This window comes from Argiope bruennichi, chromosome 8 (genome assembly GCF_947563725.1).
Source record: "Argiope bruennichi chromosome 8, qqArgBrue1.1, whole genome shotgun sequence".
In the NCBI taxonomy this organism is placed as follows: domain Eukaryota; kingdom Metazoa; phylum Arthropoda; class Arachnida; order Araneae; family Araneidae; genus Argiope; species Argiope bruennichi.
In genome coordinates this window covers 81,770,748-81,785,219 of record NC_079158.1, presented here as the reverse complement: position 1 = coordinate 81,785,219, position 14,472 = coordinate 81,770,748, and the positions used below count along the sequence as shown (strand labels likewise).

Below are 14,472 nucleotides of genomic sequence, written 5' to 3'. Positions count from 1 at the left end.
ACAGACAGACTTCCATTGAGTGTATTTTGGTCAAAATTTGATAGAAATCCACAGATTTAGTGTAATAAAACCATATACTAAGTTTCATCCGTCAAGCTCAAAGAGTTCTTGAATTATTTTTGTCACAGACAGACGATTTTTTTTGTTGCCAAAATGTGTTTTTCGAACTCGGAGAGGTCCAAATCGTGGAGATTTGTCAAAATCTCACGTTCGAATTTTTTGACGATTACTAAATTTTCTCTATACTATATGTATGAGAAAGTAAAAGATTATGAAGGGCATAAAGAATTATGATTTACATTGTTCGAATATAATGCATTTATGAAGATATTAAAGAGTCTAAATTTTTGTGTAATAGTTCCATTCTATCAATCATATTTAGTGAAAGAATTTTTAATGAATTATGAAACTTCGAATGTCATTGTATTAGAACAACCACGGACATTTCGTGAAAGTGCCGCGTCTTTATTTAGTTTATTCCTGGAAGCGGCAATTACAATTTAAGTTACAACTGTTTTTATTTTTCCGATTTATTTTGTTTTATAAATAAAATATTATATCTGAATAAAGAAAAGCTCTTTGAATTATAAGCAGAGGAATTTTATACAATTAAATAATGATCAAATCTTAGCTATAATGCTTAATCAAATCTTAAAGAAATATGATAAGCCTACGAAGAATCTTCAAAAATATTTCGCAATTTATGATGTCGATTAAAATTGTAATACTTGACTCGATAAAATATTTTTATTTGAATTCTTGTTATCCTTAATTTCTAAAAAGGAACGGATTTAATTTCATTATAAATAATTTTAACCATGATTGTAATCTTTGCTGATGAAATGCAAGTATTATAAGATAAATACAAATTTTTATTTTAATGCATAATTTTCAACATATTCAGTACTAAAATTTCCTTCATTAATTTACTCTTTGCATGGATAACTATTAACAGCCTTAATGAACAATTAAGAAGTGTTTTACGGACAGTAAATTAGTTTCTATAATGAATTGACATTAGCAATAAGAACAGTGTACATTAAAAATATTTTTTTCTATGAATGGAATTACTACAACGCTTTGAAGCGTAAATAGCTAAATGAGCTTTTATCAGGTTAATCTACATGAATAAAATTCCGAAAGAAGTGATTAGATGTTAATTCAATTTTCCACCTCAGAATTTTCAATCGTTTCTTTTACAGAACAAACTGATGAAAACATGTATAGTCTTTGAAAGCAATTTATGTTCTATCAGGGCATTGATTGGGATTTAACAATGGTTCGGCATTAAAAGTTTTCATCTTCGTTTTCATAACAGCGTTTTCTTGATATTCATTCTGAAGTTCAAATAAGCGGATATATATTATTTGATAGATTGAAAGTGGAATAGCATAAGTTATACCTTTTAATTGTCAAAATATAACAAAATAAATTCAAATATTGAGAAGTTTGAGTTCACATGAAATTAGTTTGAGTAACACAAATTATTTTGCTTTTTAAGCATCATTAATGTAAACATAATCATTCTTCTGCTGTTATACCTTTTTATTGTCAAAATAAAACTAAAATCTAACTATTCAGAATTTTGTAATCCAAATAAAATTAATTTGAGCAACATAAATTATCCCTCTATTTTTTTAAAACATTATTTGAACGTAGTTATTCCTTTGCTATTTGTCGAAAATAATTCATCTTTATTTTTATTGACTATTTCATATGCCTTTCGATTTCGTTTTAAATCCAATAATTAATAGGTTGCAATTAAAATTTCAGAAAACAAGCATGCTATTTTTTGAGAAATAATTTATCTCCAAACACAGCAAAAATAATTTCTTTGAAAATTTCTTTCTATATACTGAACTGTATATACAAATAATAAAGCACCATTAAAAAAGTATCAATTCTCCAAATTAAAAACAGATTTACCTAAGCTGATTTAAGAGAAACATTTTTAATTTTTAAGTTAACAATTTTGTATTATATTATACTGAAATCAATTAAATTTTGAAATTAAACATTTACTATAAAGTTGAGATTATAAATTTCTTATTTAATATTCTTTATGCACATGCAGATAAGTGTTTAAATAAAAAAAAATCTGTATTAGTCCTATGACTCGCTGATTGTCTGTATACATTAAGTATTGCATTTTGAGTTGAATTAATATTAGGGTATGTTTCTTCATTGTTATTTTGATATATGTTCAAAAGATTAGTGACAATTACCTTCATGACAAAATATGTTTATTCTATTTGGTGGTGTCCATTGCTTCTTTAAAGGGAAATAGTATAATTTGTTAACATTCTTTATAATCTTTAAAATTATCATCAAAATATTAATCTTCTATAAATTCACCAATTGTGAGTAATTTCAAACTCATAATATTAATTGTGCTCTTTAATAGGAACAGATAAATAATGATTGAAATAGGAAATTTGAGAATTGGGAAAACGGAATAAATGATGGATAACTCGAAATCGCATCTCTTATAAACGAAACATTTCATCATTATAATTGTGGCGATCGAATCAGGGATATAAATGATTGATATATTAATGAGAAACGGATAAGCAGTGTTTCATCTATTTACCGATTCTGAAATGAAGTAAATGATAACTGAAAAAGAGATAGAAACAGATTTTAAACTTAAATTACCAGAAGATGTTAAGAATATTATATATATACAGGGTGGTCAAAAAAAAACTTCCCCTATATATGAAACCCTAGCGGCCTATCCGCTCAACCAATCGAACCAAAATTTCAGGTTTGGTTTGGTTTGGTTTGGTTATATTAACGTCCCGTTTTGAAGCAACACTAGGGCTATTTTGGGACAACCAAAATTTCAGACATGGTTGTTTGAAGGTATGTGCTGGAGATTGTGATGATTATAAACAACGCAGAGCTCACGGTTACGGTTACAGTGAGAGAATTTCGAAATTTTCGAATGGCAATATCCACTTTTCCCTTCTGCAAATTGATCAGCGTATTGAAAAACCACAAATGGCGTTAGAACGATTAGCTTGTGACGAAAATTGCTGCCGTAAAGCATTTGCAAAGAAGAGCATTATAAAGGACTCATGACAACACAGAGAGGAAAGAGAAAAAAAGCTTTTATTGGAATGGAAAGTTATAATTACAGGTTTTCAACGTGTTCACTTTCGCAGGCGACAACGCATTGCATTCGTTAGATTGTGGACAACAATGCCGAACGTAACCTGAAAGGAGGAATCTGTATAACTTCACGTGTTATGACATTTTGCAATTCTGACACAGTTGCAGAATTCCGTTATTCCTGAATTGCAGCAACGAAATGTCATTAGGGCCATTGTATGGATGCAAAATGGGGCTCCTCCACACGTCGCCCAATGTGTTCGACCAGTGCTGCAACAACACTTTGGTGATAGAGTCATCTCTAGTAACTTTGCAGTTTCGTGGCCACCGCGATTCCCCGACTAATTCCTATTGATTTCTGGTTCTGGGGTTATCTGAAATCTAAGGTGTACACGCCTGGTCCCCGAGATGTGTCAGAATTGCAAGATGCCATAACACGTGAAGTTATGCAGATTCCTCCTTTCATGTTACGTTCGGCATTGTTGTCAACAATCTCCCGAATGCAATGCGTTGTCGCCTGCGAAAGTGAACACGTTAAAACCTGTAATTATAACTTTCCATTCCAATAAAAGCTTTTTTTCTCTTTTCTCTCTGTGTTGTCATTAGTCCTTTATAATGCTCTTCTTTGCAAATGCTTTACGGCAGCAATTTTCGTCACAAGCTAATCGTTCCAATGCCATTTGTGGTTTTTCAATACGCTGCTCAATTTGCAGAAGGAAAAGTGGGTGTTGCCATTCGAAAATTTCGAAATTCTCACACTGTTACCGTAACCGTGAGCTTTGCGTTGTTTGTAATCATCACAATCTCCAGCGAATACCCTCAAACAACCATGTCTGAAATTTTGGTTCGATTGGTTGAGCGGATAGGCCGCTAGGGTTTCATATATAGGGGAAGTTTTTTTTTTTGACCACCCTGTATATATATAGGTATTGCATAAAGGTTTCGATTCGACTAAATCAGTGTCTATGTAAAATATATATATAAAAAAAAAATATGAATTTTCCGTATGTGTAGAAGAGCAGTAATATCATTTGTAAAAGCAATTGTCTTGCCCATAATGAACTGAACAATTATAGACATCATTATTCCAAATAAGGATTTAACGAAATAGTGGTGAAGATGTACTGCATTATTGAAACGACGACTTTCGTTTAATGTATAGAAAGCAGAAGGATTAAATAAGCAATAATGGATTGATACTAAGGAAGATATCTAAGCACGCGCATAGCCCAAAAGGTTTTTACTTGTTTTGACTGTATATTTTGTGAAACTTGCATTTTTGTGATTAAGATTTATTATAGTTATGAGCCATTATAATTTCATATCGTAAGTTTAAATAGTTCATAGTAGAGCAAGCGTATATTGGAAATCTTTCACGACATATACTCATCGCTGCTTTTCAGTTCTAGTAGCTTACATGTAATCAAAAATACATTTATGCAAAACTCTATGCTACTAATAATTTAGATGAATTGCTCTTTCCATGGAAGAAATACAAAACAGCAATTTTCTTGATTTAAGTTATTAATTGGCTATCCAAAGAAGTTTCTAACTTTCAAAATATGCAGTACATTAGTGTCAGACATTTTAATGTAGGTTTTTTGCGTTTAAATAAAAAAAAATATTAATTTCAGAGAAAAGCTTTTAAAGGTTGCTGTTGAAAAACATTAAATATATGTACAAAAATTATATGGTCTATGAAAAGTTTAAATAAATTTAAGCAAGCCAAAATTTAATAAAATAAGTCAAGAAAAACAAGTTATAGCTTAATCAGATGAGGAATACATTTAAAAAGATATTTTCAATATTAAATATCATTCCATATTTACTATATTAATCATTACCATTATTCCATACTTAATCTATTAAATTTTTACTATAATAAAAAGGTAATATGGTTTTGCTATATAGTACATTTGTTGGTTGTTATGGTCCTGTTGATAAACATTAAACATTAAAAATATTTAACTGTTTAGAAATATGAGTTGAATGTTGTGTTACAAATCCAACGCTATTCTCTTACTTCTCAATTTGATTAAAGAAGATTAATATCCGTTTTTTCATCAAGCGTAACCAAATTGTACAAGCCTTTCAAACATTTGCCGAAAAACCCGCCATTTCGGATAGCAACGACATATGTTCGCAAAAGGCTTTTAAAGTTGTCATAAAAATTGTCAAGATTACTTTAATGAAAAATTAGTTGAAAATAATGAAATTCTGGCGAAAGAACATTCTTAATGATGATGATCCTTACATTGGTCTCAAATTAAAATTTCAAAAACGAAACTGCGCACCATGGCCCATTTTAACCCTCCAAAGGAAATCTGAGTCAACTTTAGTATGTTTGGCCAAACGGTCTATTCTGTAGGGGATAATACGCATATATTCTTTATTATCAGCAGAGAGATGAGAGAGAAAAAAATGATTTCAAAAGTGAATATTAATTCATTTGGCAAAAAACTTAATTTTAGTGAGAAGCGTAACCTGTATTAATTATGCCCATTTTTTTTCCTACCCTTTAAAATGTCTTATTTTATGTTTTCAGTTCCAAAGTTCATTTTTTTTTCTGCGTGTTTATAAATAAATCTTTGGTACACGTTTTTTCTCTTAATCTAAGATTCCATTAAGTAAATCCTCTCCTTTATAGTCTTTTTTTTTCAGCTTCTTATAAATGTAGAAAACAAAATCCCATTCAGAAATTGGAATAAACGCGTCTCTTGAGGAATCTGATTTTTGTTTTTTCCCCCTATTCCATCTGCGAAGAAGACTCGCAAAATCCAAACTTCATTTCAAAGAATGGATCATAACTTTCCATTATCCTTTAAAAAGAAAACTCATAAAACCATATATAAAAGGGTTAGAAAAAGCACAAACACATGTTACGCATAAGATACAAGTTAGAAAATAAAATTTATATTATTACTTTCGTCGAAATTTCATTTATTTAATTTTATCTTTATATGATCTCATTATTCTCCAAATTTTATTTCTCTTAATCTTTCTTATCATATAATACTCTTTTAGTGTTTATTTCTGCAGTGCGTTTCCGATAATCTTCTTTTAAGAAATATTATTTTTATTGGATTAAAGGGAATGGCTTGGGGAGTTAATAAATATGGAAAGGTTATACACGCTAGAGATTATAATAGACTAAATAAAATCCTCCAAGAAAACTTCAAAGGAGCTTTTAAGGTAACTTGGAGATATATTTGATCGTACAAAATACATTGAGCGAATTCGAAAGTCTTTATTATCTATTCTCAAATCTTTATTCTTCGTGTGGAATAAATAATAAAAATTTAAAATTATAAGCCTCATTCTCGTTAGATTTCTTTATAAGCTGCTTTTAGACATTTGAAAAATATGAAAGTTATTTTGAAAATCTTAAAAATTCAGCCTATTGAAGTTTTTATTCAAAAGACTAAGATTGAAAGTCTGACATAATTAAGTTGCTTAAGGGTATCGGGTATCTTTGATAATTAGGCCGTAACCTTGATTTATAATTAATTTTGGAGATTAAGTTCCTCATGATTAAAAATAACCATTTTCTTAAAGATTTCCTTCATGAAACATTTTTATGATATTTTCTTTTTTTTAAGGGGGCAGGGCAGAGTTAACCATTATTATGTTTATGCCAAAACGTTTATTTTAAATACTCAAGATATATTTGTAAAAATAGATGCAAATTTTTTTGTTTCAGATTTCTTGATTACAAAAATTTTATTTTTTTAATAATTTCTCGAATATGGGGAAATTAACAATTTCTCCATATAAGCAGTTAAAAAGTTAACTTGTTAAATAGTTAGTGATTTCTCCAATAATAGCGATTATCTAATATGAACGTAATATATTCTTTCTCTTTTAGGCTGATGCTTTTATTATTATATAATAGAACTATTTTTTTAACTCGTAAGAAAGTGCAAGGTCAAGCAGTTCACAAAAATTATGCCAGTAAAAAAATTCATCATTATTGCTAAAAATCTTTAATGATTTTCCCCTGGATAATAAGAATAACCAAAAACTGGAAATTTAAATCATTTATATTATTTAATTAATTTATGGAAAAATAAATTCAATATAGTTTAATCTTATGGTCACCATCTAACTAGTTAATCTGGAGCCTGATTATTTTCATTTATCCTGTTCCAATTTTTATATATCGTGCAAATTACATCTTTTGCTAGTTTGATTAAATTGTATACAATGATCTTCCTTTGTAGAAATGTTGGCTAATATACCAGAACTATAGCATTAAATAATTGGTCCAAGACCAAATTTTTTTTCTTCAAAACTGCACATTAACGCTACTGGCGATGCCAAATTTATAAACAAAATCTCCGTTAGAACTACCTTCTTCTAATACCCGCAATATTTTCATGTATAAAATAAGTGAAAAGTGTTCTTTTATTATTATGATCATAAGCTATGTCAAAAGAAACCAGAGGCAGTGGTTTTCACAAAACTTTTTCCCATATACTCTAATAACGATGTTATTCCACAGAACGTCATTGGTGTACAATAATTACGAAATCTTAACTTTTGATCTGAATTTAGCATTTTTACTGAATCTATCATTTCATTCAACCGGACAGATTTCCTCTGAATGGATTTTGTTCAAAATGTGATAGACATCTACAAATTTGGTATAAGGACCATATATCAAATTTCGTATGTCTAGATCAAAGGAAATTTTTGAATTATCTTTTTCATACAGACAAATGTGTTTTTATGAATTCAGGAAGATCTAACACGTTGAGATTCGTCAAAATCTCGAGATCGAATTTAATTGACGATTACTATAGTCTATCTATACTAAATATACGGGAAAGTAATAAATTTATGTGTGTAATACTGTATAATATCTTTTGTCTCTATTCCACTTTGACTTATTTGCCTGTCACGTTGTACAATTATTTGCATATTTCTCAATCAAACAATAAAAGCTATTTCCCATATCTGGCAATTACGTCTAATAACTGTTCTTTGCAGTTTATTTTGGAGTATGAAAACTAACATCTTGCTTTTCGTTTTTAATGAATGGATACCTTTATACATTTTATATTACACAAGCAAAGCTGTAACGTTCCGAATAAGAATTTTTATGGTTCATTTATTCAAGATTTTATGAAAATCCCTTATAAATCTTTTAAAAATCATTTTGGAAATTTTTAAAGGATTTTTTGGTAATATAAAATTCCTCTCTGCAAGTTGGAAGGAAAGATATTCATTTATATCTAAATTACTATTTGGCAACATAAATTTTTTACCTTAGAAACAGTCTAAATCACCAATTAAAAGTCAGAATTTAGAAAGAAAGTTATAGCGAAATGAAAATCGCCCCCACCACCACTATGTTCTTCCTCTTTGAGCCAGATGGGCCATTTACAAGCTCATCCGAGATTTTTAAATTTCTAACAACATTTTCAGAGCCAGTTAAAATTCAAACAAAATAACCCTAGTTATCCTATTCGCAAAATGAAATGGGCTAAAAAAATTTTGTCAAAAAGATAGAAAAAAAATTCTGTATAGGGACATCCTAATTACCTAGTGTTATGAAATATACTTTACGACCTATTCTCACACCTACCATATGCACACAAAAAATTTCATAAAAATTGGTTGAGTCGTTTCGGAGGAGTATGAACACAAACACCGTGACACCAGATTTTTTATGTATATAAAATTTTGAACAAAGCGTGGTTTTGGGTTTTAAGGACCATGATTGGTGAAGAACTGAAGAAAGTTTCCCGCAGTCTTGTCATGAGAACCATTGCGTAATTAGTCCTCCTATAGGGATCTACCAAAAAATTCTACACAAAAATATCAGAATACTTATTCTAACCACTTTCTGTTCTTCAATATTGTAGATTTTTCAAAGGCAGTGAAATAATCGTAAACAGGTATCCCATTTTAAGCAAAATCATTACTATTGCAACAGACAAATAGAATTTAAAATAATTGCATTGAGATTAAAGCGGCATTTGTCGAATGAATGATTCAACTGGCTGAAGACCAGACAATTCATTCATTTATTCATTTTATCGACTTTGAAAGGAGGAGTTCGTGCGTTGAGTGCTCACTAACCACTTAAAAATTGCTGAGCTGAGGGAAAGTTGAGTGCTGACGTTTCCTGGATTCTTCAAACGTGATGCAATAACTAATTCAAAACGGTTCCTTTTCTTCGTTTATAGTATCATTTAATTCTTTTATTTTATTCTCACAGTGAACTTTATTTCTAGAACTTTGAGAAAAATAATAGGAAATTCAACAAGTGCCGGAATAATTTTTGGAAACGTAAGGAAAATAAAAATTCTCGTTGAAATAGGTGCCTGCTAATTATCTCTAATATTTATATTCTAAAATAAATTCTGATTTTTTTTCCGATTTTTATTGAATCAAATCATTATTATGTTTTTTAAGACTACAGAATTAATATTTTTAAATGAGATATCCTATAAACAGATATATAAATAATTTAAATATTTGAATTCAATACAATTTTTCTTATGGAGTCTGTTGATCACAGATGAAATCTGAAACATTTTAGGAATACAATTTGGAAAACTGTAGATACATTAAATTTTAATTTAAATATCCAAAATTCATTCATGATTTGATATACTATGATACTCTAAAACTTATAGCTTGTCTGATTTTTCCGCTTTTCCTTTTTTTATTTCTATCGGTATAATATGTTTACACATGGTAAAGATTTTAACGTATTTATTCTGAAATTATTTGTAATTTACTGCGAGTATTTCTATATTTCAAAATTTTACTTTAGGTCAAAAATTATTTTAATATTTTTATTCCTTAAAATCCAAATACCAAAAGGAAGCTTCATAAAAATACTAATACAAGCTCTGAATATTGTTGAATATTAGTTAGTAGCATATTAGCTTCTTTTAAGCTAATTAGAAGAATTTATGTTTTCAGTGCTAACATAAACCTTTAAAAACGATTGCAGTTTCTGAAAAATTAAACGACACTGTTCAACCTTTAAGAAAATGCTATAAACATACGCTCTAAGGAGTTTACCAATTCCAAAAAGAATGGGAAACGTTCATGCTTCCATCAGTTCAGATTGACGAAACTTAAATTCTGTACTACTGTTCTGAACTTAACTTCATACTCACTTTCTATTGTCAAATTATCATCGACGTATGTCATAAAGAAACAGAAGTTGGTAAACTAACTGATTGAAAAGTGAGCATGATGGTTAATAGTTGAATTTTGCTAGTTTTACAGGTCCAAAAAATATGCCGTCCTGATTTGATCCCTCTATTATTTGATTTATAAACTGTCCCTTGGTAATTGATGTGAAGGTTTTATTTTTTATGAGTTCCATGGTTAACAGTTCATCCAATGTTGACTTTATTTTAATGTCCTTTGTTTTGCTCTGAGTAAAAATTCATCAATAATCAGTTGATGAATTTAGAGCTCCATTCCAATAAAACTTATTGAATTTGATTCAAAAACATAATTTGAAGTGTTTTCATTTAATGGCATCGGTAACTTTAATTTATAAAACTTTTGGAGGTCCAGGATCTATATTTGAACAAAATAATACTTGAAAATATGGTTAGATCGAAGTAATCGAAGATAGCGATAACCTTCTCTTTTCCGAAATTCGAAGACTTATTCAGCAGTAAATTATGACAGTCATGCGATTATTTAGTTGGAGGATATGTATCAAGTATTAAAGATTCAAAGTTTCCAATTTTTTTCTATTTCGGGAATATAGTTTGTAGTAGCCATGGATTTAAAGTGCCGGATCTTACAATGCTATCTATATAATTCATAGATTAAAATTTGGATATCCTTATGTTGGCCATTGGAGACACCTTCGCTTATGATTATGGGTTTCAAACTGTAAGAGGATCACTGCCTCCAATTTCGCCTACCACAGTTCAGAGCACAATAAAGCACTTTTAAATACTTTCAAATCAAAGAATTATAGATGAATTATTTATATAGAGGAAATAATCATCCTTTTGCAAAGTTTGATTCTTTTCATTTGCGGAATTGGCTTCATATGGACGCATTCGTGATTTCTTCAAAGTATTTTTAAGCATTAGCTCGATAGATATTAAGCAGTGTAGCTATATAGGGCTTATTGTCTATAGGAATATTTCTAGTTATATTGGTGCGAAATAAAATTCACTTAAATAGCATAAGAAGCAATGACAACGTTTACAAAATGCGTTGCCTTAAGCAAAGTATTATCTGAAAAAAATAGCAAAATAAGAATTTCAATGTTGATACTTTTTCTTGCAAATAAATCTTGTAAATAAATTGTAATCTTATTAAATTGTCTCCTTTTCTTTTTTTTACATTTGTTTTTCACTTTGTGCTAAGACATCAAGACATCTAAGACATAAACAAGTTTGGTATTCAATAGAAGTTATATCGAATAAAACGTAATGCTTCTAAAAACATAACTGCCCAGGGATACTATTATATGTGGTACTGGAACTTCATTTTCTGCTTCTGCATTTAAGTTTTTCTAACAAAATACATAGTCTGTCTCTTGTATCTTTAATAACTGAAGCAAATCATGCAATTCAGGCTATAACATAACAATCAAAACGGGTTGAATTCCATTGCAATAATGAAATGCATTATCGAAAATTAATCAAGAATATTTAAAAAATTATCAAAATTCAGAGAAAAATTGAATCATAATGAAATTTATATTATTAAAAAGAGACTTTTTCTTTTATAATTAAAAAAGCTTTAAAACTGGTTTCTAAATTATTTTTGTGCAATAATATTGGAGCATTTATTTCCAAAATTATTAAGAATAAAGTTATAACTTAGAATTAATATTTATCAAAAATTAAACTAATTAATATTTTAAGAAACTCTCCGAGACACTGATTCACAGCTTCAAATGTTTATGGCAAATTTGTAACTAGTTCAAATTGTCTGGTTTGTTGTACACATTAACACACATTCACACATATACACACTGACATGCACACACATTCATCTTTATTATTATTAAATATATTCACTCTTTTTTAAAAGAAAAGATTTTCGATGAAATTTAATTGCTGTTATCATTTATTTTTTATTTTTTACAGAAAAATTGAACTTAGTTATTTTATTTCTAATCTCTATTTTATAAAAAAAGATTTTTTACCTGTTCTTTAGAAAAAAAATTAAATCTTACTTTTTAAGAAATATCTTCTTCCGGCTTCTGAAATATATATTATATTGAATAAAAGATATATAGCAAATGCCTTACCGTGGATCGGTGGCGGGGTCAAACGGCTGTCTGTCTTTACTCCAGAGAATCGTGATGGGAATTTCGCCAAAGGCCTCGCAATAAAGATTGGCACTTTCTCCTTTCTTCAGAGTCTGGGCAATAAATTTTCCTTTGAAATAGGCAGCCACTAAAATTTGAAAGAAACTAATTACTACATGTCGTCTGTTGAAAATGGAAGCAATTAATTATTTTGAAAATATTAATTACATTTTTTAAAAAAAAAAAAAAACTTTTTTAAAATTAATCATAAAGGTAACATTAATTCAATCATTTTATTTTTATTCCATGGGATAAAAAATAAATTAATAGAAAAAAGAATATATTTTTCATTTATTACATAAAAATTAATTAGCTATGTACAATATTTATTATTTTCTATGTTCCTTGTTATGAATTAAATATGGATAAAAAGTATTATTTGTTGTGTAACATTTAGTTGATTTATTATCACAACGTAAATATTTTAATTATGATTTACATGAGCATGATTATTTCGATTTAAATATAATCATCTGCTTCTTTATTGTTCAAAAATTAAATAGAAAATGCTATTCCTTTATATTCAAACTTATATGTCAAATAAAATTCACCATTATTTATTTTGGAATATTCTATTTTATTTCTTGCAGAAGACTGAGAATTCAAGTATTTACTATCAAATTAGACTAATGCGCTGAATTGAAATTACACGACAACAGGTTTGGAATGGACCTCTTAATATCGAAACTAGGCTCATATGATGAAGACAATTCTCTCCTAACTTTCACATGAACTCATGGGAAAATATTTGATTCAGATAGATTTACAATGTTTCAAGCCCTACAGGACTTGTGGGATTTGGGGCTAGATCCCTAAGGTCGGGACTAACAGCAGGCCAATAAGATCAATAATCTTCTAATAAATTAATTGAATTCTTGTCGGTACAATACTTTAATGAATTCAAAGGACAATTTACATTTTGGCACCAATGATTCTTTTCAATTTGCTTTATACATATTTCATGTGCTGAAAAAAAAAGCATGATATTAGATTTTGTTCATCAGCTCTTGTTTATAAGATGTGAGATTTTTGCAACATAAGGTATTATTTAAATTAAAATATTAAATTAAGCTTAGGCTACTGGCAGCAAATAAAATTCTTTTTCTTAATAAGTTATGTAAAACAATTTAATTGAGAATAAAACAAAATACAATAAGAATTTTGTAACTCTACAATAGTTTAATTGAAAATTAGAAATATGAAGACAGCTGTCAAATGAAAAAAAAATGTTCGACTTAAAATCTGCATCCTTTTTTTTTTTTTTGACAATTAGGAATAAATTTTATTTAACTCTCGTTGTAAATTTAAGTAGCAATTTTTCATCATAAGAGTATCAATCTTGGTATTAGTTTTGTATTACATTTATGTCTTGATGAAATCATTTATTTTCCTGTTCTCACGATCGCTCATCAGCATTGCGAAGATCTTCAGAAAACTTTTTAAATGGCAGAGGCAAGAGTGAATATACAAATGTTTATAAAATTCTTATATTGGCTGTTAATTAAATTAGTCATCCATTTCCTAGAAAAGATTTAACAAAAAGGTCAAATGGAACCACGTATCAAGCTTTGTATTATTCGCAGGAGTGATAAATGTTTGAGTTGTCGGATTCATTCATTTTTTTTATGTACTTCAGATACTTTTGGTCCTGCATATGCAAATAAAGGTTGTTATATTCAAGAACATTTATAATTTTTTTTATTAACTCATATTTTATTTACTTATTAAAACATATTTTCTGAAAAGGATTCTGTTTAATCCAGCACATAAGAAATTTGATGAAGATAAACTATATTTAACTATAAATGTGCTCGGAATGTGGCTCATAAATTCGCAGCCGACAGTAATAAAATAGATTTATCGAGTGAAACAATGAAAACACAGCTGGCGAAGAATATTTGAGATTATTTATGAGGAGCACATTATAAAATTATGTACTCCATTACAAGGGTTAAAGATTTCCATTCTACCAATGTTGACACCGATATTAAAAGCATGGAAGATTCAGAGTTGAGATTACGTCTTTTCAATTCTTGTATCTGGAATCCGGA

General features: G+C 28.7%; 1 protein-coding gene across 4 annotated transcripts in view; it reads right to left on the bottom strand.

Moving 5' to 3' along the window:
• Positions 1–14,472, bottom strand: part of LOC129981768 (cell adhesion molecule Dscam2-like) — a 519,426-nt gene that overhangs the window by 108,984 nt on the left and 395,970 nt on the right. For all 4 annotated transcript variants that reach the window (XM_056092759.1, XM_056092760.1, XM_056092761.1 and 1 more), the window contains exon 12: positions 12,362–12,509. In XM_056092759.1, coding sequence (XP_055948734.1) covers positions 12,362–12,509 — 148 coding nt within the window. The remainder of the gene's footprint in view (positions 1–12,361; positions 12,510–14,472) is intronic.